At 39.8% G+C, this 27,262-nt stretch overlaps 1 protein-coding gene across 3 annotated transcripts; it reads right to left on the bottom strand.

The window, feature by feature from the left end:
• Window positions 1-255: 255 nt before the first annotated feature.
• On the bottom strand, window positions 256-27,262 carry sema3d (sema domain, immunoglobulin domain (Ig), short basic domain, secreted, (semaphorin) 3D). 3 transcript variants are annotated; one of them, XM_030731535.1, is made up of 19 exons: window positions 27,001-27,262; window positions 26,787-26,819; window positions 20,686-20,943; window positions 17,426-17,586; window positions 15,565-15,627; window positions 15,317-15,436; window positions 15,135-15,228; window positions 14,676-14,804; window positions 12,846-12,982; window positions 10,701-10,815; window positions 10,431-10,500; window positions 10,201-10,345; window positions 9,360-9,582; window positions 8,939-9,027; window positions 8,724-8,765; window positions 7,342-7,499; window positions 5,799-5,863; window positions 5,094-5,233; window positions 256-1,619 (listed from the first exon to the last, which is right to left on the bottom strand). In XM_030731535.1, the coding sequence occupies exons 3-19, from the start codon at window positions 20,906-20,908 to the stop codon at window positions 1,155-1,157; spliced, it is 2,439 nt and encodes an 812-aa protein (XP_030587395.1). In that variant the 5' UTR covers window positions 20,909-20,943; window positions 26,787-26,819; window positions 27,001-27,262; the 3' UTR covers window positions 256-1,154. The 3 variants fall into 3 exon arrangements, with proteins under 3 accessions (XP_030587395.1, XP_030587394.1, XP_030587396.1); XM_030731534.1 differs by having other exon boundaries at window positions 26,787-26,814; XM_030731536.1 differs by lacking the exon at window positions 26,787-26,819.

The following is a 27,262-nucleotide window of genomic DNA, read 5'->3' as shown; positions in this document are numbered from 1 at the left end:
GGTTTATTATATGACACAATAAAAATATTTTTTGAAGAGCCTTGTCATTTTATTTTCACCATTAAATACAAGCACTGTGTATCATATTACTTCCATTTTCATGTAAGTCAGAACATAAAAATCAGGTCAGGCACTCTGGGTTGCATAATGCTTGGTTTTCATGCTCATGCCTCTGACACTAACGCCATCTCAACTCTTTCTTTTTCACACATACCTTCACACACACACACACACACACACACACACACACACACACACACACACACACACACACACGCACTAAACAACAAACCAGCTGGTCCTGAATTATTCTGACATCTGCATAAAGTGTACAGGGACTTCTGTTCTGTTGCTATATCAGGAGAGGCTCAGCTGAACTAACCCTAACCAGTTCTGAGTATGCCTGTCATATGAGTGAATATACTTGAGACTTCCTGTAATTGCAGCAATAAAGTTTTGCATACTGATTTTATTTCTGTGGAGAATATAAGCAAACAGTTTAGAGAACAGAGGTTCCAAGACACATTTATTTAAATAACGTTCACGAACAGTTATAATTAAGAAATAAAAACCTACTGTACCTACAGTACACATGAGTAAATAAATTGTACAAAAATATGTACATTTTTAAGAATAACACCATACATGATTACTGATTATGAGTATATTGTGACTAAACTGAACATGCTATATCTCCTGTACATGTTATATAAATATTTACAGTCACCCATGATGAAAGCAATGTCATCATTTTAATTCCAATATTACAAACTGTATCTTTTTAAAGTCATTAAGTGTTCAAATTTAACATTATGCTTTAATGAAAAGAGAGAGAGAGAGAAACAGCAATGAAAACTATTGGAAAGAGCAGCCATGAAGCAGTCCTTCACCTGATCAGTACTACTGTAGCTTGAGTAATGTCAATGGATAATTTATGTACAAATTAACACTGCATTTCCCACAGGATACCTCTACTATTTCAAGTTGTTTCCAAAGTATGTTAAATTCATTTGAACTGTATATTTCATTGATAGTCTGTCATGTCACTTTGAGTCAAAGTTTACTTGCTCACCTGACACCGCAATTTCACAGTTCTTTCACAGTTCCTTAACCCAGTAAATATACGCATCCTTAATGTTTTTATATGCCGTCCCTTATTGTTCTGCTGTCCTCACTACCCTCCCTTGCTTCTGTTGTTCTTTCTTTTCCACACTCTCTCTGTGGTGTCTCCTGTTCCTGCTCTTCTTCATTTCCTGGATGTGTTTCCATTTGCCATTTCCTAAGCCTCGCCCTCGCACCCTCAATGGCCTCTTATCCAGCCACAGTGAATCACAGTATTCTTCTAGAGAGCTGAAGGGAGAGCTCAACGCTCTCAGGTAGTCTTTATAGCGCTGACGCGACTCCGTTCCATGGTGCAGCCCCCCGGCAGAGTCGTCGCTCGGCGTGGCTTTTCTGTCTAGTCGTCCATGTGTAACAAGTTGTAGACTGACCCGGAGGAGAGTGTGGGTGAAGTGTGTGTGCTCTTGAGCTACACAGATATACATACCAGCATCAGAAGCATGGAGGGAACGAATTAGGAGACCTCTTTCCGTGTGAACTACACGATCATCCAATCTGACCTGAGAAACAGTAAGAAACCAAATGAGAGCTACATAATAAAGAAAACCCACTAAAGAATCACTCTCTTTACATACATACATTTTCACACAAGATAAACAAGGTAAAGACCCCTGAAACAAGGGAATTAGGTGTGGTGAGTATCACAGGGCACAGGTCTTTAATGTGATTAGTGATCTTTAGGTGCATAATGGGAGTGTATGTGCTTGTCATTAATGTAAATGTCATGCTAATGTTTATGGCCCTGTTTCTATTTAGCATCCACCATCATTCCTCGGATGGTGTGGGTGTTGTCAAGGCCCGGAAAAAAAAAAAAACAAAAAAAAAACAGCTGTGTTAAGAGGACAGAGAAAGAACATGAGGGAGTGTGTGTCCAGGATGTGTGAATGTGTGGCTGCTTCAAAAGAATACCTCCCACAGCCCTACTTTGACCCCTGGAGGTGTAACTGATAAGAAAGCCAGAATATTACCAGACCTTTTGCCCATGTGTGTGCTGTGGATTTGTTTTCCCTTTTTTCTTACACACACAGACCTACTAGTCTGTCTCATACCACATTCTCATTTCCTGACCCACCTGCCTGACTTGACAAAACACATGGTGTGTGTATTTAAACATAAAAATTGCACTTACGCGGATTTCTGTCCTCTGCCTTTTTAAATCATCCAATTAGCATTTATGTGCCTAACTGATTGCTTTTTAAGTTGCCTGCATTCTTCCATCTAAAACCAAGGCATCTGTGACTAAATAGCAATGCCAGGCTTTTAAACTTACCCAGATGGTCTGTCTTTATTTGTGTGCCTGTTTGTGTGTATATGTGTGTGTGTGTGTCTGTGCATGCTAGCAATGCAGCTTTTATAGTGTATAGTGTTTGTAAACACACTTAGAAGCTCTTCTGTTTTAACAAGTTTGCATGGATGTGGAGTAATTCAATGAAATATAGCTTTTAATAGTTAAATGAAACACAGGTGAGGATAAGCATTTTTGCAGTTTACCTCTCAGTTAGCCGGATACTTCAATAAGTATCAAAAAGTATCAGATTAAGTACTTCTCACGTTAGCTAGGAAAGCTGTGCTTTGTTCTAATGAGCATTGTGCATCACATTCAACATTTTTCCATGCTTTTCTTATTAGTCATTCCCTAATAGGCTAGCATTCCAAGCTCCAGGAGGCAAATGCGCGTGCACGAACATGCCGTGAGAATGATGGCAACATTTCTTCTAGCTCACATCTTTAATAGCTGAGTTTTACTAGGAGATAAGAGGAGGGAGTGAATGAGGAGAGTATGAGGAGAGTAAGTTTTAGAGTGGGCTGCAGGTGCTATGAACAGCTGGCTGAGGTTGCCTTTATCAAAACCCAGAAACACAGGAGGGAAAACTGTGGGAAATTGTGGACACAGCATGAACAATATGAGGAAACTAAGCAGGCAAGGGACTGAGGGGAGGACGTGAGCAAAGATTCGAGGAGGAAGATAACCCCTTTGGTCATGATACAGGAATTTTGGTGGAAAAAAAAATAATCTTCTGCCTACATAATCTTTTTAGGTATGAGATGATGTTAAAAAATTAATATTATAGTACAATATATAACTATAGAAAGTGATGTACACAATGGTGTAAGCAGTTACCAAAGGGGATAAGAAACAGGTACGAAAAAGGGATGACAGAAGAAATCATAGTGGACAGACAAGAAGAGAGTGAGACATCGAAATGAACAAGACACTTAAATGATCACCTGCTTTGCAGCTGTGAGAACAAATAAACCATGTTAGCCAACTAGAAGTCCAAGATGCAATTACAAAACCCAACTACAAATAGGGTGTAATAAGAGTGTAACTTTAATAGAGCAATCTAAAAAGTGTTAAAAAAAAAAAAAAAAGATACACAATGTAATTTATACAATGCACTGAAGTTAGTGATTATAGAAATCAAATAGCTTTAGTTAGAAGAATGCTATCTGTACATATTCAAGATACAGTATCACCCACACAACTAAACTATGACTTCCAACATCTGAGAAGTTCCACACAGTGTGCGTTTCTCTGACCTCCAGCTTGTTTTTTCACTTGATTTCCTTCATTCTGTGGTCACTGTGAGCAGCTTTGCTGTAGTACAGTTTGTGATTACTGATACATTTCATCCATGTATGATAACATAATAATGTGCAAATATTTGTGCTCCAGCTTTGGTTGTGTTTCTTTATTATTATTATTTTTAACATTTGTGATTATCTTATTATAATTTCTCTTTTCTATTTTTCTCTTATACTTATACTCCTTATTATCTCTATTATACATGTATTTAAACTCTCTATATTGACTGGAAAGTACAGTGTGTGTGTGTGTGTGTGTGCGTGTGTGTGTGTGTGTGTGTGTGTGTGTGTGTGTGTGTGTGTGTGAGTGAGAGAGCTTTCTCTTTACATGTGGTATGAATCTTAATGAGATATTTGCTTCCTTAAAATTTAAGTTATTATGACTACTTTTTTTAACCTCTATCATATGACAGCCCTGAGCGACAAAGAACTCCTGCATTCCTGCAGCCTTCATCACTTCATCCGGAGTACAACAGGTCACATATTATTGCATGCCTACACACACAAACACAGAAAACGCCATATTGTGTTTATTGCACCAAAACACATGGCTGTCCCTAGGGAGTTCTCTGTTATAGTTTTCGCAGTAGGGGTACATAAAGAAACACAGGCACATGCATTCATGCACACACAGACAAAAGCAGAGCTTTCTGCTGTGAGCCCATAAAGGAACACATGGGTCTTTAGTGGCCTCTGCACCTGTCAGTGTGCTTACGATCACCCCTGAGAGAGAGGACAGAGGACAGTGGTAGGAGTAAATGAGTGTAGTGGGAAGTAGAGAAAGTGGAGAGTGAGGAGTGAGTAGGTGAAGCAGCAAAAGGGCCACTTGCAGTGGGTGCAGGATGGTTTGTATGTTTGGATAGGGGAGGGGAAGGCACTGAGGTGCTGAGTAAGCACATCTCTGTTGTCTCAATCAGGACACAACTGTCATCATTATTCACTTCCTTTCCACACCTCAAATACAAATGCATTACCTCTTTGGCCTTGTGTGTCTTTCTTTTCCCACCCTATTGTCGCTGAGATTTTTGGTTTTATTGAGATTGTAATTACTTTGCAATAGCTGGAAACTTTGCTGTTAATGCCTTACACACTGAACAGCATCAGTATGCAGTGATTTGTAGCACAAATAATTGCTGGGGAAAAAAAAAGTGCAGATGAAGCCAAGTATGGTGTGTCTGGATACTATGAAGCATTTCTGTAAGAAATCACTGCCACAGAGGCAAACACTGGTCTTACGCATTGTAACCTACCCTACTTTTTGATGTGGTGAGAAAATAAATGTAACCCCATCAACCCAAGCAAAACACATTCAGACCTCAGAAGGAGAGATGAATAAGAAAAAATGCAGGAAGATGTGCGTGAACATACAGATGAGTACACGCTCTAACCTCCTCTCTGCGTTCAGATCCAGGTCTTTGTATGTACCACCGGATACGGGCCTGCTGAGACTTGGGGATACACTCGAGGAAGGTGGAGTTGCTCTGCACCCCAAAGAGAACTTTCTCCTCCACATGTCCAGTACCAAGACCTGAAGAAACCAAGACAGTTATCTGTCTTTTCTCTGATTCCAACAAAGGTATAGTATGTGATGCATATCTCGTGACTAGGTAAGCAATAAAAATACAGTATAATGTAGAAGATCTTACTGTCATGAAAGCTGTATTTTGGCCTTTAAATCAACCTCTGCACTTAAAAAAATTTAAAAATTCTCCAATGGATACACTAGCACACAATTTTCAGTTGTGTGCTAGCGTACCCATGCAAGTATCTTAGAGAACTTGTCACATTCGTTTTAAACATTTAGGTTGTCTCAGTTGATTCTGTCTCTTCAAGTGATCCCAGACTGACTCCATAATCTTGACATCGGAGCTCTGTGGGAACGATTCCATCTGCTGCAGGATTTTTCTGTCTTTCCTGTCACTGTTTATAGTTCTTTATGAATCTGTCTGCAGGTTCATGTTCGCTGTCATGCTGCAGATTGAATCTGCAGATTGAATTTGGAACTGATCAAATGCCTCCCTGACTCCTTTTGTTTTTAATGTTTTACAAAAACGGGCACTGGATGAACCCCTTAAGAAACAAAGTGTACATACTGTCTTCTGTGTCCCAGCACTGAATGGCAGGATCTCCATGCTTGATGTCCTGTCTTCTAGCTCGTCTTGCAAGCAAAGAAGCAAAGATTAGTATGAGTATGATCCCATCCAGTGTTTATTCAGTGTCTTTCCATATAGAGGATAAAGAATATTTACTGCACAATGCTAATAGTAGTATTCTTTACAAGGTCATATGTACAACAGTTTCACACTCTTAGCATCCAGCATCATGTACATTAGATTAGTGGAGTATCAATTTATTAAATCCTTGTTAGACTTTTATCTTTGATTTAACAAGTTGAAAATTAGAATTTTATTTAAACATTTTAGATTTAGCATAATGTCACAGTTGAGGGTTCAAAAGTAATCAGACATACAAAACAAAAAAAAGCCCAAATCAAAGCTGGCAATGACACTGATATATAAAACTTATGTAAAGTCATTAAATATTGTACGATCACATTAACCCATACTCACGACAGTTTCTCAGTGTTGTATCTTCAAAGTCAGTCTGACACATTTCACATGAATGCCAAATTTCAAAGCACTTGTTGTGATAAATATATGAATGAAGTTGTTGGAGTATTACTATCTTTTCAAAAGCCCTGAATATGTTATTCAAGCCTGACCTCAACTAATAGTAGTCAGTGTGTTTCACTGGTTGACATGTGTACAGCTAAATGGACTACTACGTTTCTCAGATGATTTTGTCTATTATTAAGCCCAATAATCCTGCAAGAGGCTATATATGTATTATATAGAGAGACGTTTTTGCTTATGCCATTTGCATAGCATTATTTTTTCTAAATTACCCAAAACAAGGGAAACAGGCACTTTTATATCTATTTTCCTTCAGATAGAGCATACATGTTACAAAAAAAGAAACACGTTTCTTTGACCTCTGACTCGTGTTGCTCACTTGGGCTCCTTCAGTTTGTATTGATTTCTTCCTCCACTTCCTGCTAGTCCTGTGTGGTGGGACATCTGTAACCCACATTCCCTGACACTCTGAAGATCTGCTTTCAAAGAGCCCTGGAGACCAAAAGTTGGGGCCTCCACTATTGTACAAACCATAACAAAACCCCTACTGCGTAAGAATATGGCAGTATGAACCCTAACTGTAGGGTATAGTTTTTTCAGAGCTTAAATTCATGCAAAGCAAGTTCACAAATAAAAATACTGAACAGTATTTAAATTGCACCTCAAGTGCCACAAGTGTGGAATGACAGTGTCAGCTGAAAACATGCTGAAACATTTTTAATCATTACCTGGGAAAAATAATTACCTAATGGCTTGGAAAAATGTGAGGCGAAGATAATGAAAACAAACAAAAAACATTTAGCAAGAATTACGAACTTAAAGAACTAGCCTTGGAAACACACACAAACAGACACACCCCCTGGGCAACCCCCTGAGTCAGTGTTAATCAATCTACAGGTGTGCTTTAATGATTTTTCTTTTAGATTGATTTTTGTTCCCATACTTGTTTCAGGGTTAATGCTGTAAATTGATGCATGCCACATTAAAAGCGTTATGTATATACCTCTTAGAGGCAGGGATGTATCGTGCGCACGCGTGTCCATCCCAGGCACAGTAGGGATCTCGTGCCAGGCAGCATTCAGCACAAGCCTGGCCGTACAGGTGACATCTGCTGAGTGAAACCTGGGCTAGCCCCTCGCTTGAACCCACGTAGAGTTGTTGCTATGGTAAAACACAACATTGCTTTATAAGACACAAACATGCAAAGTACCCTCAAATTCAAGAAGCAGTACAAAAAGTACATCATCAGCGGAGGACATATCACTCTTTTGTGTAAACAGTTACTGCATTAGGTAAAACCTGAAACCCACGGAGATTTCTCTGTCTCAGAATAATAATAATTTTTTTCGCCATGTATTATTTTTATAAAGCAAAAGCATTCCAGGCAACATTAAATGCACTATATTTAAATTGCTCTAAGTGAGTTAAAACTGGTTTTCAGCAGGTTTGTGTTCTGCAGCAGAAAAAAAAACAATACAGAATGAAGACAGCATCAGTCAACAGAGTCAAGGCTGCCAGAACAACAAAAAAAACACCTACATGAAACACTAGACTACAGAGGAAAGGACTTAAGTGAACTATGTAATGCAATACTTGTGACTTGAATGCATGGTTGATTGTGATTGTCTATTTGAAAGCATTTTTGCTTCAGTGCAGTGTAAGATCTAATTTCAGATTTTGTTATATGTGTGGAAAACATGATCTCTGCCCATAGTTATTACTGTAAGCTGGCTCTGGAACAAATCCATATAAAACTGATCAGGTGATGTGTTCCTGTGTTATGTATGTCTTGAAAAAAGAGCAGTTAGAGAGAAGCATAGTTTCCCTATTGTTTTCTTTGTGGTGTGGGACCAAATTAGGAGACAGTATCCTGCTGAAAGAATGACTGCATGTAGATGTGAGTCTGATACATATTAAAGACATACTGTCTCTGGTTAAGTTTCTTATAAAATTTTGACAAGTTATAAACTTGTTATAAACTAAAGAGGATTTTTTTTTTTTAGATTTCTTTAAAGGTTGACATTTAGGTTGCAAAATGAATAGTTTGAATTTTTGCAGTTGCAACTGGATCTAGTCTGACTTGCCTCAAAACTCAAGCAGACAGGCACACAGACACAGGTCAAACACTGCTGGAGATTAATGGAAGCTGTGATTGGGGCTGAAGTGTCTACTGACATTCCTGACCCTTACATAATGAGGCATAGGGGTGAGAGAGCTACGAGAAAATGGGGAGGACGTAAGACAGAGAGGAAAATGAAAAATATGAATAAATGTAGAAAAAAAAGCTGTATGATTTGTGCCACATAAGGCATGTGCATACGACTGAATGCATGTGGCTTAATCAAGGCAAAGAGCAAATTTGCAGAAACAGTGTGCAGAACAAACCTGTTTGGAAGAGATCTCCAAACTGAGGATGGGAGAGGGAATCTGCAAAAAGAAAACAAAGTTCACCAACTTCAAAACCTATGGGATAATAATTACTGGAGGTCAGCTCACTGATGAATAACTTGTATCATAAACAAATATTTCACCGCTGATGAGTCACCAACAGCAGCAGAACATTTACTATCCAAGAGGAAATAAAACTCAGCAAGCTAAACCTGGAACACTTGAAGCTCTTCAAGCACCACTTCCTCTGTTGACCAGTTTTCTTGAGTGATGCTCACTACCTTCAGAATGGAGCCAGCATCTAAGGCAGAGAGTGAGACAGAAAGAACCAGGGGTGAAATTAAGAAAACCATGTCTTTTTAATCAAATGCAACTACTTTAAATCAGCCAGAGAAACTCCTGCTTTCATGTATAATAAAGATGAAGTATGTTCTGCACACGTTTTTCTCCAAAACAGTTTAAACATCTTCAGAGATTTGTAAAAGAAACAAAGTGATACTAAAACCTAGACTGGAAATGTTCATTTCACCCACAGCAAAAATCTGTTCAATGTTGATGAAAACAAAAGGTAATCTAGTGCCCTCTACTGGTCAAATGTAGGCTCTCAAGAAAACTGGGAGATGTGTGCCTCACCTGTTCCCAGGAACATAACCTCATACTGTCCATCATCTGCCAAAACTCTGTCCACAACAATGTGAGTCAAGGTGTAGTCCACTTTGACACGTGTGAACAGAGGGCGACCAGTCAGGGGGTAGACAGAGCGATACATTAGAGGGTGGAATCGAATAAATCTGACAACCTCATCCGGGAAGTCTTTGGTGGTCTTGATCCTTGGATCATATGTCTTGCTTGGGCACTAAAATGGGTCAGAGGTGGGACGACATGACAGTTGATTAGTGACTATGTTTCCTATATTTCTTTCCAGCAGATCAACTGTTAAACGGTTTCTCTCAGGCAATTTATTGGTGTGTGTCTCCTTCTAGAGGCCATATTAAGAACTGCAGGAAGCAAAACATATGTGGAACATCTGTGTCACTCCTGGAGCCCCTTTTGTGTATACTGTAGCTCCAACTCTGGGCTCACTCAGCTGTACAACCTGATGTTTACACCAAATTCTCCATCACGCTACCTTGCTTAATTAATTAAAAAAAAAAAATGAAGCATGAATCTGATTAACTTCTCAGCTAAACTCATCAAATGTAAGGGTAACATACACATTATCAGGCTGTATGTGCAGATGTAAGTATGCCCTCCAGCATGTTGAACATTTCATCCTTGAACCCACAAAGGCAAACTTCTACATTAAAGTCGTGTTTATTATTTTGTAATTAGGAGGAAAATTAAGTGCCTCATCTAATCAGTGAAAACAAAATATCTAAGCCTGATAGGTGTAGATGATTTCACTGGATGTGTTTTCTTTTTTCTTTTTTTTTTCTTTTGGTCTCTGTGTTCCTCTCTTTGGTAGACAACATACTGTTCCAGGACGAGGATATGGTATCCTCCCCTCGTATTCTACCCAGCGGTGGTCAGGCCCCTCCTTGTGGGCATAAGGTCCATTAAACACAGCCCTTATGTCTGCCATGCTATACACACACACTGCTGAGCCACGGAAAATGGAACTAGAGGGAAAGTAAAAACAATAGACCAGGTTAGTGCTTGGGGAAAAAAAGAAGGGACCAGAGGTTGTGTGGTTGAAGAACATACCTAGAGGTTGTGAAGACTGCATACACTTTGGGGTTTTTTTCATCTCTGGTTGGGAGTAGAAAGACATCCTCTGAGAAAAGAAAAAAAAAAAATCAATAACTGAACAGAAAAGATGCACATATACTTGAAGGAAAACCTGCAGTCAGTACCACTGCTACCCACATTGTGCTTGTTAATCTATTTCGGTCCTTTTATGAAGTGCATAAAAGGGTAATTTCTATTTTTTTTTATTCACCCAGATTTTCAGTTTTTAATCTTACAGTCACTTACGGAGTTGATCAAAGTGTGTGTCCACGCCATCTGGCCCTGGGATGGAACACACAAGTCTGGCTTTGAGGAAGGTCGTCCATTTATTGGTCAGACTCCTCAGCCCACCCACATCATTCTGAAACAGAACCACATACTCTGTAACAAACCGTCATCGGCACAGTGAAGCTGTCCAACAGGGCTAAACGCAAACTGTAATTAATAATCTAAATTTTGGCACGAACACAGACCAACTGTAATCGAGCCAGTGCAGTCAGAAAGACAACATACAGCATCACAGACTGACTCAAGTTTCTTTCGCTAATTATGAAAATAAACAAGTGAACCACATGCCTCTGGAATACATTTACTTGTTTCACTAGCACAAAGAAGACCTTCAGTCAGGAGTAACTAAAAAGTGAAAGGAAAACAGTGAGATGGAGGAAAAACATAAAAAGAAAACGAAAGAAGTGGAAGTGCGGCATGTTGAAGGAGAGTGCTAAAATCAAGTAAGGCCACTGATTAATAATGCAGGTTTTACTTTAGCATATGAATTGCTGTCTTAAATTGAGACCTTTGACTGAGGTTTGGTAAGAGGGTTCAAGTGTGCCTCTTTGTCATGCATTGAAAACTGAAGAGAACCCCTTGTTAAGCTTAGCTGAGTGGTGTTATGGTTTAACACACAAAAACACACTTGTGTTTGAAGAGACCCACCAAAATGTAAGCACTTAATGAGGATCTTTCAAAATGGTGATAATCTTCAAAGCGGACTGATGTAAAGAGCTGCCATTCATATTACAGATAATGAATATGAACGTATGAGAGAGACGTGGCTCAGAGAAGAAAGGTCTCAGTCTGCCTTACAGTTTACTCTTGAGTCATAACTACACTGAAAGCTTTTTTTCTACAAATGTAGGAAATAAATCTCGCATACTAATACTCAACTGTCACATCACCTAGTTCCACTGTGTCATGATGCCTAGTCTGTTACATGATGTACAACCTTACATTTAGGACTTGATTCTTGTTTTGACTTTATTTTTCATCGCCGTACCGTGCGCTTCAGTGTGTGCGTTGAGTTTAAGTTGCACATTTGTGGGTTTTGTATTCCTGATTTCCTTCACTTAGCTTTACGTCTCATTTGGGGTTTGTTAATTGTCCTCTCAGTGTTTCCTGTCCTATGCCTTCCTCTGTCTCATCTTTCTGTGCTCCCCCTGTATTGATTCATTCACAGTTGAGCATTCCTTGTTTTTATTAGGGTCGTGGTGCATTTGTTTTATTTTGTTAGCTAGTTGTCTCTTGTTAGTATTACTTCCTCCCCTGTCACATTGTCTTGATTGTCTACACCTGTCTAGTTTGCCCCAGGTGTCTCCATTTCTTTAGTCACCCTGTGTGTATAAATAGCTCAGTCTGTCCCCTTCATATTCTCCTGTGTGCATCTGAACATTTTGTTATTTTTCTTTGTGTTTTTGGACTTTGCATCAGCCATAATAAATGGCTTGCTTTATATTCTGCTCACTCTTCCTCCTGCATCTGGTTCTGGGTCCTCTCACTCCTATGCACTCCACCTTACATGACACGCTGTGTGGTGCACAGAGGGCCTCAGATCATGAATCTGTCCTGCGTCTGCCCACAGTCAGCTGTGCAGCCCACCTGAATTTATAGCTGTTTTGATTTCCTGTCAAACAGAACCTAAGTGGCAGCAACACATTATCATCAAAGGTCTTTCAGCAAAAAATTACCTAAATCTGTCAGCTACATTGACCTCAGTGACAGTGTAGGTAGTAAAAAACACAGCAAGCATGAGGTCCACAACCATGAGTTACTGTCCCAGACAGAGTTGGATGACTACAAAAGACGAATGTATTGGGAAGGCTTCGTCCCAGCCAAAGATCCTTATCTGTTCGGGAGCGATGAAACCCTTGCATATTTTACAAGGTCTTATCCTGGACCTGTCTTATTCTTAGTCCCCCTACTTTATGCTGTCTTTTCAAGCAACATTTCTCTGCTAGTACCACATTACTACCTGGGGCTCAGCATCCATGTATAGTATCATAGTTTGTTTCATCGCCTTTGCTGTCTCCCATCTTTACACCCATTAATTATACCATCCCCTCCATTCCACTGGACAGCTCTCGCTTTCCACACCTCTCTTCTGTAATATCTCACCTTGCACACGCGAGCCACTCGGGAGAGGATGCTTTTGTCGTTGCCTTCCCAGGACACCTCGCGGAAGAAGAAGTATACTTTATCGTCATCTGGATTGTAGGTGTCTGCGATGGGATGAGCAGATATAAACCTGGCCTCTGAAGACACAGGATGGAAAAGGCAGAGGAAATAGCATTAAAATGAGCAAGATAATAGTTTTGGCATTAGCCGTGGTCTTAAGGTGGTATTAAAACTACACTTAGTATATGTTTATTTACAGTCTCTTTCTGTTTCTACTGAAAGGTCTCATTTGTTATTGTTCCTCTTTACTAACACTAAAGCCTTAATGGACTGCACATAAATCTTTAAAGTACACTTGGCTATGTGTGGGCTCTTGCAGCAACTGCCAAAGAATTTAAATGACTTTAAAAGCAGTTTTGTTTACTTCTATATGATTTTTAGTATGTCAGGCAGTAGCTATTATGCACCAATGTGCTGCATAATAGCTTACCCTGGCTTAAACATCTGCATTATGTTTAAAAGCAGCTGTGATTAGTGTATAAGTCCTGCACTCAAGACCTTGCTTACTGCGTTTTTGGGGACCGTTTGGTGCATTAAAGCAAGCTATCAATATGAAATTCACATATTACCAACATGAAAGTTGAACGTGTCAGCAAACATTTACAAATTTAATAATATGGAACAACTTTATCATACATTTGATGGCATTATTTTCATCTGCATGATGAGTGTACTGTAACTTGCACAAATACCCATCTGTTTGGGTGTTATGTGCTCCTGAGCTCACAAAATAGGTGCTTGCTTGGTTTCGCACACCTCATACAGAGTGTATTTACCTTCTACAAAGAGAGGTACCTACTTTGGTCAAAAGCAATGCTGATGCAAGAGGTGACAGCAAACCAGAACAGCTACAAATGCAACAACTGCAAAAGAAAAAAAACTGAAAAAAAAGAAAAACTTAAAACAGCCCACGCCTCTGAAGGGAACAAAAGAGCTGGGAGGTAATTTTTTGTCTATAAATGTTTGGACTAGGAAAAGGGTAAACTGTTGAGAGCCTATGAATCGCTGTGTTAGGGCGGTAAGTACTGTATGTGATGTAGGAAAACAGCAGTGAGGAGAAACAACAGCATGCTGCCCAAAAATTTAAACATTACATCAACATTAGCTCAGTGACCTAGAAGCTGAGCCAACCATCAGAGGGTGATTCCCCAACTTGAACAGCTTAATATATGATAGCTAAGACACGGGACAGAAAGTCATTGTTAGTCATGGAAAGATGTTTCACTGAAAAAAAGAAACACTGCCCTGTGCAGACACTCGCTGTTTATACACACTGACAGAGAGAGACAGAGAGCATTACTCCAAATCTCTCCAACTGTCTGGTTGTGAAATGTGGAGCCCATGTGTAAGGATTTAGAGTCTGGTGACAACTGTTGATACATGACAGTCCATCAGTAGCTGTAAAACACTGCAGACAGGAGATGATGCATGCACAGGCCTCTCCTCTTTCAGTGATGACTGTGCATACCCCTGTGAATAAGAGCATGTATATGTGTGGCTAAGCTGTGGTGTGACTAGGACTGTGAACTTTGTGGCACACTGTAAATTCCCTTGTAGGTGTGGTCCCTGTTCAGCTATGGCATTCATATAAAAGTTCCAGCTAAATGAGTAAGTGGGCTGTTTCCTTCCCTCTGGAATGCCAATAATCATCCTGAGGGCACAGAGAGGCTCTTTGTTCCAGTAGAGAGGCCAGAAGTTATAAGAAAAAGCAATAACATGTTTTGAGAACACTCAGCCTGTTAATGTGGACGTGTGCAAGCACGTGTGTACCATTGATCCAGCAGTCTTCCGAGATATCTGTGCGTATGTAGTGCTGGTCAGGAGGAGGGCCTAGGGAGCGTGTGAACGTTGTATCTTTGCCCAGGAAGTCTGAAGATGTGCCCGCATACAGGTACTGATCTGAATAGAGGCATAGCAATCAATTTTCAAAATCTTTTATAAATAAACTATATATACAGTCAATAACACTTGTTGTTTATATTTATCTGCCAAGTAACTTTGTTGTTGTTGAGAAATGTAAGTGTGCATCTTTTTTGGCCCAAAACACTGAGAGAAGAGGGCTGAGAAACAAAGATATGCATACAAATTTATTGGAAATAAGTGAGTGAAGCGTGGTGAAGTGAAGCGTGGTGAAGTGAAGCGTGGAGCTCTGCAGCAATAACATTCTGGCTCGGAAAAGATAAGCCAGGTAGAGGACTGCTTTGTACAGTGTCACCTATGTTATCTTACCTGTGAGGACTGATGTAAATGGCTGAAAGGGATCAAAAGGACATTTCAATCTGCCAGACTCCGCTGTATTAGACAGCAGCTGGAAAACGCCATCCTGAGAGACAAAATTAAGAGGATTCACAGCCTATTCATCCACTCGAGCCAAAATGCTTCCTGCTAAGATTCACTCGCATCTACTTTACCTTTTTGTGGCCAATGATTTCAATGAACGCACAGGTGGGGTGGAAGGCCCCTGTTCCACAGGCATAGACATGTGTTCGGTTGTAATTGTGAAGAACCCTGATAAAATTTGCACATTCCAGCTGGAACAAGCAGGGACAGAAAAAGAACAAGTATAAGCTATAGTGGAAAGAATGATTGAACAGGTATATTTAGTCATCACAGAAACTTAAAATCTATAGAGAAAAAAAATGTCTTTAGAAATACTTACGTTTTCCTTTTTGCCAGCCAGTTTGCACATTTCAACTCTGTCCTTCAGAGCAGGCCAGTGAATCTGAGAACAGATGAATAAATCACCAAATTGGGAGAAATCAACTTCAACTTACACAAGTCCTCTTATACTTATTTACAGTTTATATGCTATATGCCAAAATATTAAGTTCTAAAGATTTAAACTTTTTATCCATGACAACATATAAAGTGTCATTTACACTATGATCTGCAGTGCTCTGTATGTCTGTTTTTTAAACATTATAATCTCCTAAAGTTGCAATGCCTTCAGAAAGCTGAAGCTACAAACCCTATCATGGAGAGCTATCACCAAACTTATTGATGGCTGAATATTCATACAGAAAAGCTGACTGACTGACAGCGTGCCTGTGTTAGACTTTCAATTGGTTTTGGACACATTTTTATACACCATGTATGTGCACTTCTTTACAATCAAGGCAGAAACACCTGGAATGCCTGTGAGCATCATAAAATGCTTTAGGTCCCATTCCAGGTATGCTTCTTCATTAAGCACTAAGTTTGCATGGGTGTATCACATTCACTGTCAAGGCTGACCTCACAGGACTCAGAGAGTTAGACTTTCAGTGCATATCTCTCTGGTTTCACTGACCCCAAGAGGCAACAGAAAGGCAACACTTTAAGAGCAGGACTAAGAGTTAAAACAACCAGATAAAGATCAAATAAACACACTGTCTTCCCACCAGTGGATCAACCTCAGCTGCATAAACACACTAACATCTACAAACTTTAACATATGGCATCCATCCAAATGCATTTGTGTGTTTGTGTAAAGTCTGAACATGCACACTCCGACAAACGTGTACATAACTGATGTATGTAATTGTGTGTGTGTGTTCATGAGTGTGGGTGGGTACACGTGCCCTCTAACTTGATGACCCTGACCTTACCAGACAGATAACTTCAGACCGCTGTTGACTGAAAGGTGAGTGTTTCTCTAAAACAATATATAGCTGAGTGCATTTCAGTAACATGGGAATGGAAGAAAGCTTCTTATCGCCCCACTTAACGGCCAAATAGGTAGCAGCTAAATGACTATGTATTCCATAATGTGTTGTTCACATCAGCTTACAGGTCACTTAATATGTGTGAAAGATTCAAACTTGAATTTCTTCTAGCACTATACCTCTATCAAAGCATGCAGGAGCTCTTAAAATTAGAGCCTGACTGATATATGAATTTTAAGACTAATACCAATATTTGGTGATTTAAAATCCGATATATCTTCCAATATTTTTTTTTTGTTCGAGACACATGAAACATAAACAGAGTTCCCTATCATTTCTTATGTGTAATTATTTATGATTTCTTACTAAGATAATATGGCAATGCAATATAAAAATAATTTTGTTTTACTGTCACAAGAAGTCTAGGATTACTTGTTTACGCTCTGCATGACTGCTTTGATCAGCTGGTTATTGTGTTTGTGATGTTCCAAACAGGTGTTGCCAACAGGGAAGTTGAAGCGTACCCTCTGGTGGACAAACTCAGTAATAGCAATACTCATAGCATGGCTGAAGGGTGTTTCTCTGGTTCCTTTGTTACTTTTTAATTTTTATTTATCAGCCATTATAAATGCCAATACAGATATATCAGCAAATACTGGCTAATATATTGTCTCTGCCAATATATTGTTCAGGCTCAACCTAACATTCCTGTAAATACAGTGGCATCTCTCTAAATAAATCTTTTGAATATAACAAACAGAACAGATGCAAAAACAAAAAGTTGTGCTTTATTTAGTACAGTGTTTTGTCTTTTAGTTTGAACCTGCATAATTCTTTATCACAAATTTAATTTACACATGCCTATATTTAGCATACCTTTCTAGGGGACTCAGCCAGATTGTCAAGGTCAAGCAGGTAGATGTGATCCCTGCCTCCCAACAGAAGACGACCTCTCTCCTCATCCAAGAGCAGCGACTGTGAGTGAAGGCCATTGGAGGGGTCCAAAAACAGAGAAACACTGCCTGCCTGCAGCAATTCTGTCCCAGTGTGGGAAAGAGACAAAGACATTAACAAATATCCCCAGTGACATGTGAACTTCCATCCATCCATCCATCCATTTTCTTCTTATCCTTTTAAAGGCCGCGGGGCAGAGGGCAGAGTGTCATAGGGGCAGGTCGCCAGCCTGTTGCAAAGCTAACACAGAGAGACAGACAGCTATTCACATTCACATTAACACCTATGGGCAATTTAGAATCAGCAGTTAATTTAACCCCATTAAGTACAAGTCTTTGGACTGTGGGAGGAATCCAGACAAAACCTATGCAAATGTACCATCTAGAATCAAATTATGGTACACTGGAAAGACATTTTTGTAGGATTACACTGTGAGGCTTTACTTATTCTCTGTAGTTTACATCCTGTGCAATCCCAAAAACAGGCACTGAGATGCAAAGAAAGAAAGGCTTGACTTGAAGTTGCCTCATCCTGTTTAGCTGCGCATGCTGATAAATAAGATTTTTTGTTTTTTTTGGCAAAAATTTAGATAGCCTAGATTCTCAGTAGGTATACTGTGAGACATCCCCGCCTGGGAATTTTCATAGCGACTTCATTTTCCATGAGGATCTCAAAAATGAGCAAATTACTTTATTCTAAAATTGTCTCTCTTTCAGTAATTGCCTTACTAGGCCTCATTTGCTGATAGCTGAACATGTTTCATAAACAAGAGCTGGAGCTGCAGCATACGCTTTGGGCGATGTGAGATCAGATCATGATGAGAGCAGGTGGAAAACATGTTGCTCATGATGTATATAATGTGGTACATGTAGTGTGTGTGTGTGTGTGTGTGTGTGTGTGTGTGTGTGTGTGTGTGTGTGTGTGTGTGTGTGTGTGTGTGTGTGTGTGTGTGTGTGTTGTTGGTTTTCCTGTTGTTTGTACTGGACTCGCAGCTTGTAAGGCTCATAGATTTCTGGGAGCTGAATACGGTCTACATTTTCAGCTCAGTATTGTGTCTTTGATCTGAAACAAAGGAAATATCTTCTATCACCAGGCTCCTTTCAGAGCACCACACTTGCAACATGCCTTGAGTAAACACTGGCTAAGCGCAGAGGAGTCCTGTGGGAGTTACTCTAAAAGGATTGACACTGTGATTACCCTCTTGGTGAGAAGGATTGGAGAGGTTACCAACCTTCAATATTTGAACTTCTTAGACCCCTCCACACTACACCATCTTGCTCAATACCTCCTCCATTACACAAGCACTCTCTTTCTCTCTCGCACACACACACACACACAGACTCCACGTGCTGATGTATCTCCCTCCTACACACGTATCATGCCCCAAACAGAGTAAAACTCACAAAGCGATTAGGCCTGCTAGCCGTTGGTGTGGCGTCCAGTAATCTGTTCTGTAAACGCACAGCACCATGAGGCCATTGATGCAGTCAGCCTAGCTATTGCTACTTGGCCTTGTCTCCACACATTTCTTTAAAGAAGAGAGCCCTAAACACCATGAAAAGCTCTTGATTAGCTCCTTTATCTAAGCTCAGAGTTGCTGTCATGTACACATTTATTTGAGTAAGACATCGCTTTAGATTTGGAGATCTCTTTACAGCTGTAAACACTGCTTGAACTTGCCCTTTCTCACATGTAGCACATGGAGGGAGGTCGTCTGACTCTGCATCAGACAAATTGTCACTACTGAAAATACTCCATATGGTGAAGGGCATGGGTGTGCAGGACGCTGGGTACATCGTGCCCATATGTTCGCTGTGATTTCTCTGGACAATTGCCTGTTCAGTTCGCCTTTGTGCTCAATCAGACATTACAAAGCCTTTGGGTCTGCTGGACTTTGTAGCTACCAAGGTAGTAAGTCCATTTATTGTATGATCCATCTGGTCATTTACATAGGATGGTTTGCTTATAGTTTCAGGTCAGGCAGTCGTTGATTAGAAGCTAATGCTACATGTTCACTAGATGAAAACTAAAGTTCATGAGTTTTCAGTTTCAAGCAGTTGGTTTGGAGGTGCTCCCTCACTGAGGGATTTTTACTTTGATCATTTCACCCTTTACTCATTGAAGCTGTATTTTCACAAGGGCTGATGTGATGTTTGAAGAGAATTCACTGCTGGGTGGTGTTGCTTTTGAACAGTGTGCACCGACGAGATGATGACAAGATGAACAGGATGTGTGCACTGGGTTAAGCTTTTGTTTTTTGATGGATTTTTCTTTCCCTCAGTGATTCTCACTGAGAAAACCAGATATGGATATTGTTGTCAGATAGCCATTCACTTCAGTCAACATTAAAGTAGTATCTAGCCACATTCAAATGCAATCAGAGTAAACAACATGATAAACTACTTTTTTTTTTTATCGACTGCTTGGATTGGAATGAACATAAATGAGGCAAACTGTAGAGCTAAATACTAGCCTAACTGCTGAAAAAACAGTGTCCCTGGTAATCCTTATTCCTACAGCTACTTGCATATGTTTTTGTTGGACATGTAGGACATGCAGATGTATCTATTTCCAGACATATTTGGTTTTAGAAGCCTTGACCAAAAGAGAGCTTTTGGAGGTTGAAGTCAGCATGAGCCTATGTTTAGGCCACAGTAGGGAATCAATTTTATGGAACAAAAGTGAAGTTAATTTGTGTGGTTTCTTGTAGCTGATACACAGCATGAGGGTTGAAGACTTTGATGTAGTTTGCACTGGGATTTAAGGAGTGCAATAACCTAAATTCCCAGTGGTGGCACAAAGCAAACAGACGTGGCTTATGCAAAGCTAAACACATGGACACAGTGCACATTTCTAAGATCAGAGAATATCCAAACAGCAGACTGATTGAAAGTCTGCTGTCTATCAGGAGCAACATAAGCTGATGGATTAATAAGTGAGAAATTGTTCACGCTGCATCACACTTACGTGCTAAAGATCATTTATATAAACAGCACAACTTTTTGCAATTCTCCTCTTACTATTCTTTCTGCCTATTGCACAAGCCACTTTAAAATAATGATAAAAAGATGCACACTGAAAGACAGACACACTTAAAGAAAAAAGATGGCAAGAAAAAATGAATATATCAAACAGCAATATTGTTTATATTAGCACAAATATCAACAATAGTTAGTTCTTACCTCTGTGACTGAGTTTGACCCTGGGGACACTCTGTTTGATGCCTGCTCCAACAGGGAGGATGGCCAACAAAATCAGTCCAACTAATGTGACCCCTGGATGGAAGAGTGCCATAAGCCTCTTCCCTTTGCCTCCATAATTACTGCCAGACAAGCAGAACAGAGCCCCAGCCGTATTCCAACTATGATTGCCAGAGTCCTCTTTCTTCTTACTGTGTAGAGTCATCTTGTAGTGTTTTCACTCTGTGCTTTTCTGCAACCCTGGAGGGAGACCAGTGTAAAGAGTCAAGCTAGGGAGGAGCAATCATAAGTGTATGTGTATGAGGATGTGAGCAGTGTCATCTAACTTCAGAGGGGGTATATACACAAACTTTGTGGCCGTTTCGCCATGGAGCCCTATAGGCATGTCCCCTTCCTTTGCTCATCCCACATCAGCTGTTGCTTGTCACTGGCTCTCCTTTTGTGTTGCCTTTAAATCTGTTTGCCCCAAACAAAGGTCAGACTAACAAAACAGTTGCATTCTACTACTCTTCAGCAGGCACGTCTCAGCTTCTCTCTCTCCTCCCATATCCTTTTCAAATGGATAACGCAACTTAATTCTTTGCCTTAATGATATGTGCCAGTAGTTTCAGGATTGGTTGATGACCTGTCACTGCCTCCTTTATATCCTGTAAAAAATGGGCTATGCCTTGTTTAGGACATCACAATCAATTAAAAATGCCTAGACATTAGCTTAGACTCTGAAAAGTTAGCTGTCTGGCTAGGATTGAAAAGCTGTGTTTTTAAATAAATGGGTGGTTTAGAATTAGTGGCGGGAGCACAGAAATGTTAATGCTTTATGTTTAAACAGGTAAGAAAAAAATCAATAAATAAAAATTAATTGCTAATTAATTTCTGAAAATCTGCATTTTAACATATTTATATGTTTTCAATGGTACTTGAAAACCTAAAAAGGAAGCAGTGAAGTAGAATCTAATGATTGCTGTTTGTCAGTACAATTTATACAAAACGACAGAGCTATCCATATTAACTCATCCACCTCAAGAAGAGTGAAGAATGTCTGCCCTTTATTACGCTGTTGATGCATGCACTGCATCTTCAAAGTTCAAACTGAGTATTGCCCCATTTTTAACCTGCATTCCTGCAATTCCACAGCCATTAAGATACTAATTAACCAGACTATTGATGGAGAAATTAATGAATGCATCGAAAGAATGCCTCCCCTTCAGACCTTTTGCCACCCTCATTACTTTCCTTCCACCTAATTTCAGAAAGCACACGTCAACCTCTCAGGTTATAACAAAGTCGAGCTAAAAATTTAGATGTGATTTAATGGCGATATAGCACACACTCTAACATATCTCTGATACTAACACCAAGTACATTGCTTATATGTCCAGCACTGGACATACAGAGAACTACCATTTGACAATGACCTGAAAAAAGTACATATATTGATCCAGGCCTATGTCCACAGGTTTATATTGCAGGGTAAAATGTAAAAATAAAAAATAATGTATAAGTACCACTCACTTAAGTTAATTAAATTTTTTTTTTTCATCATTTCATGTTTAAAACTGGAGCTCTTTGTGCAGAATCAGGGGAGAGCGGCACCCTTCCAAGTACCCCGTAGCTTTAAAGTGAAGAGGATTAGACGTCGATAAACAGACTGGTGTTTATTTAGGATGACAAATTGAGACATGTTCACACCTTCAGGGTTAGAAATACAGATATAGAACTCTGTGTGATGGATGGGCAATCAGTAAAGAGAGTGAGAAAGTTAGAAGGTTAAAATCCATGCAGTCTTTGCACTTTGTGAGCGACACCAATAGTGCTGATGGTGGAGCTTATCCTCCCTACAGTATTTCCAGGAGAGCAGTGACACAATTTCACTCAAGTGAGAAGCACTTCAGTAATGTATCTCTCTTCACGGCTTGAGTGCCCACATCTCTCAGCAGTACAGGCATGTGCAGCACCCGGCTAGAAGAATACCCCCAGAAAAAGCACAAGAACACGCTTTAGAAGAAAAACTAAAAAAAAAAAAAAAATTAGTTCAGAAATGGACGATACACACTGGAGCAGGAATACCAGTGTACCACTGTACCAGTATTTTGAAAGTGTCAGTAATAGAGATGAAAAGGCAGATAAGGAAAAAAGTACCAAGAGACATGAGTAAGAGGAGAAACCAGCTTCTTGTGCCATGTAAGTTAAGCTAACACCCCTATTTCCTGGTGACTAGAGCCCTTGTTGTTTTTGGCAGCATGGCCGGCACACAGTGCAGGGTGTCACAAGAAACAATCCTGACAGAGATGGTGACAGATTTAAAGCTAGCAGCCAAGTGCTCCTGGCTTCTGATCGCTCATCAACACAAAGCACCTTTAGATTTACTGAATTTTCTGTTTGGGTTCAAACAATACAGTCTTTACATGCCATAAAACATCTACTCAATAAATATTATCAATGAATGTGGAAGCTGACATGCTACACAAGAATTGTAAAGAAGCAAAACTTTAGAAACTAGCTCAAGTGACTGCACAACACTCCTTGCAGAAGTTGCCAACAGTCATGAAAACAGAGCAGATGGTGAAGAAGTGCTCTGGCTATGGGCATGCTTGCACAGAGACCACCCCTAATGAGGCATTTAGCAACACTCAGGTGCCCTGTAGAGTACACTATTATCTAACCCCTCCATCTCCACAGGACAGAGTGCATTAGCACAGCTATTTGTCTTTATTCCCTGACCACAGGCACTGACCTGGTAGAACAACATAGGTAATTGTTTCTAGTTCTCAAGACATTAGTTGTTTTTCTTGGCAAGAGTCAATCATCTTTTTTTAGCCTTGTATTTAAGCAAGCATGTAACTCCCCATCTGTGTCTCATAGGGAAAATACTGGAAATACAAACTATAAAGAATTTGCAAGAAGCATTAAATTTAAAGTGGTTTTATTAACTATAGATTCAGATATAGATGGTAGTAAAGAAAGAAACACATCGATGTACCAGAGAGACAAGGATGGCACTTACTCTTCATGTTTTGACACTGTAATATAGAATATAATTTATAGAAGATGTCAGTTATTTTGCTTTCAATAGAAAGCTAAAAGACTTTATGACCAAATTAAAGTAACACTAGCAGCTCTATGTCCACAAGCTGACAATAAGACTGATCTAAAGAGTTCAACATCAGTGTCTTCAAACTGCTGCCTAAACATTTCCAGCCTTTATAATGTTGATACCATAGACATCTAGTGCAGATCTCACTGGGTTTAACAGTATGTTTGGAATTACTGCTGACTCAAAACAAGTAAATATGAAACACGTGATCCCTGAGGCATTATTCTGGATACAAATCAAAACCCCCAACCTACATGCTATTAAATTAAATCTTTTGGGCAACTTTCATAGTATAATGTGTTAATTATTTTTTCTGTAATTTGCTTACGCATTTCATAAAGTAAACATCAAGGCCACAACCTGCGATTCATTTAGGATTTTAACCACTAACATTATCCCACATTATCTGACTGAAACACAATATCTAACAGCGCAGGATGTGCATCTCTCAGGAAATTAGATAACACTCCAGAAATTGAATCCAAAATAAACTGCCAAAATATACCCTTACATGCAAAATTTAATCATCCAAAACATGGTGATGGAGACAGAGATGGTCTTTGAAGTTGAAAACACTGCAGTAAATTAGTCCTAAATAATCAAGGAATACATAGTACACACCATGCTGGGTAAAGATGCCTAATACTTCTCCATAGAACAGAATAGGGTTTATTTGATCCCTTACCAGTAGGAAAGCCTGGATTTCTTGGAGCCACTACTTTTAAATGTGTCCTATAAATCATCAAATGTGTTTTACCAAATGCCTCTCTCACACAGCTAAACAAAATTAAACTCTACAGACTCCAGACAGTCACTTCTACAGCCCTGGTCAATGGATTTAAGTGAGGATTTCCCAAAGCAAATTATCCAGGCCTTAATTTAAACCATGTAAACCTATTCAAAGCACCACATGGAAACTAAAAAACACCACTTGACAATTACACTTTGCTCTAAACCACTATGTATGAAATTTGTGAATGGTAATGCCCAGACAAGAGGACATTCCAGTTGAATTCCTTCCGCTTTGGAAGTGAAGAGTATGTCTGTGGGGAATACCAAAGAAGATGGATTAAATTCCAACCCTGAGGTCTTGTCTGTCTACATTTTGTCTATTCGTAAACACTGGAAAGAGAACACTACTGGTAGCTGCTGGTATGGAAACCAAATACACCAAAGCCAGATAATCTGGCTCACCACCTGTTATTAAAGACTCACTTTATGTTTACTGTTGGTCTTCACCAATGGAAGACAGAGTTCACAGCTCCTCACAACCATGTGCAACTGGGACAGGGCCAGCTCAGGTCTGCTGTCACACACAAGGGTTAATGGAAAGGTGGGAGGAAGGAGCGAGGAGTGATACTTGATCTTTGGTTTAACTCGTCGACAGAGAAAATTGCAATTAAAAAACATAAAGTGGAAACAAACCCAGGGACTATTCAAAACAGAGAGCAAACCATGCAACTGAGACAGTTAGAATGTGTATGAGTGCCTGCATGTATGAACAAATGTGTGCGTGTAAGCTAATACCATCGTGAGGGAGGCAGATGGGAGCAATATGGGACACGAAAACAGTGACTGACATTTGCAAGTGCGCCCACTTCAATCGTCATGGCCTGAGGATACAGGGGTACACCCATGTATGCTATGCAACAACTCTTTTCAAGACCAAACTGTCATCTACACACTTGAGAAGCAGCTATATTGCTCTTTTTAATTGCTGGAAAGACTTTGTTATGCAGTTTATCTCCACACAAGCTTAAGTACAGTTCATTTACCGAATGAAGACAGAGTGTGGCCACAGAAAGAAAGACAAAACCAGCAAGTCTGTCTGCAAGTCATTGGCACCTAGCTGTTGTAGATACTCTAAACATGTTAACATCACTGCAGTAAATGTGTCTTCCTGGTTGCTTTGTCTGTCGGCACTGAAGGATTCTGCAAACATGACCATATTAGGCCAGGCTAGTGTGCAGCATACAGCATGTTTTAATAACACTTTCCACCCAAAACCTGTTGAGTTTTGAGAAAGACCTCTTCCGAGTTTAAATTTTCATCACTGTCCAGGAAAAAGCCTCAGCCTGGACTGCATGGAGCTGTGACAGAGCACAGAAGTGGTGCTGCAGATCATTTAAAACACAGCTGAATACTGATGTTGTGATTGTTTTGGAGTGATGTTGGATCGGTCCAGACATGCCACACAGAACTGGAGTGAATTAAAGCACACAGGAGGTTCAGCATTAGCACGGCATGGGAGGGGAATTGATTGACGCAGCAAACAATGAAATACACCCCCTTAACTAGTCCAACATAATACCAAACTTATTTTCCCAATAATACCAGAACTATCACAGCTCAGATTTCAGCAGCAGTCTTCAGCCTGCCTCATCCTCAGCCGAGAAAACATGGGATTGCATTTGTATACAGCATTGTGTATTAAGTATGCCTGACAGCATCTCAGTGACGCAATATTTGGACAGTGTTTAAAGGAGAAAATCAAGATTTTCTGTCTTGTCTTTCTGTCGCCCAAGGCAGAAGTCATTTATTTACCTCAGTCATGCTGATCGAAACCCCTGAAACACTGCCAGAAAAATCAATGCATCCACACTACCACAAACTCTCCATGCTGCCTCCTTTCAACAGTTTGTTTGCTTCTGTCAGAGCATCCACCTCAACCAGAAGGTCCTAATTCAAAAGTTAGATAAACCTTTAAAAACAAAATATGGGGCGAGTGGGCCACTGAGGCTAAGATACAGTCAAGGATGGCTCAAGAACTACATCAATAGTTGTTTTCCTTTCTGAAGGATTGTAAACCATTGCTATATACACAAATAATGCATATACGTTCGCTTTAACATTAATTAATCACATACATGTGATTAATTCAGGCAGGGTAAAGGTGCTTGGCTTAAATACATGTAGTCAATATCAGTGACTCCCCCTCCCCAAACACTATTAAAAAACACATTCAGAAGCCAAAGATTTCCCAACTCACCAACTTCTCGTACATCTATATACAGTCTCTGTGCTTTCACGGATCCATCAGGAAAGAAAAAAGAAAGAAAGAAAAATTAAATATTGATTAATGCGTTTAGGGTTATAAATCTACTACTCTACAACAGAAATATAAATTTAAACTCTAAAGCGGTGCACCTGACACGCGGTTCTAACAGGCTGCAGATTATTATCGTCGTTATTGTTAGTCTCACCTGCTCGTGCGCTCACCTCGTCTCTGGCGTGCAAGCGCAACACATGCCAGCGGTGTGAACAGCAGCGTCTCTGAAAGTTGCCGGTAGCAAAAAAGAAAGAAAAAAGAAAAAGAAAAGCAAGTTTGACACTTGGCACAACCTCGTCCCGACCAAAAAGAAAGTGGATGGATAAAATGAAGTCTGTCCGCAGATATTTCCACTGCCCTAACTGAAAAACGCTCTTGAACTCTTGGTGCACTGCGTGTGTGTATTTTGGATGGCT

Source organism: Archocentrus centrarchus, chromosome 6 (genome assembly GCF_007364275.1).
Source record: "Archocentrus centrarchus isolate MPI-CPG fArcCen1 chromosome 6, fArcCen1, whole genome shotgun sequence".
Taxonomy (NCBI): domain Eukaryota; kingdom Metazoa; phylum Chordata; class Actinopteri; order Cichliformes; family Cichlidae; genus Archocentrus; species Archocentrus centrarchus.
This window is presented reverse-complemented; position numbering and strand designations above follow the sequence as displayed.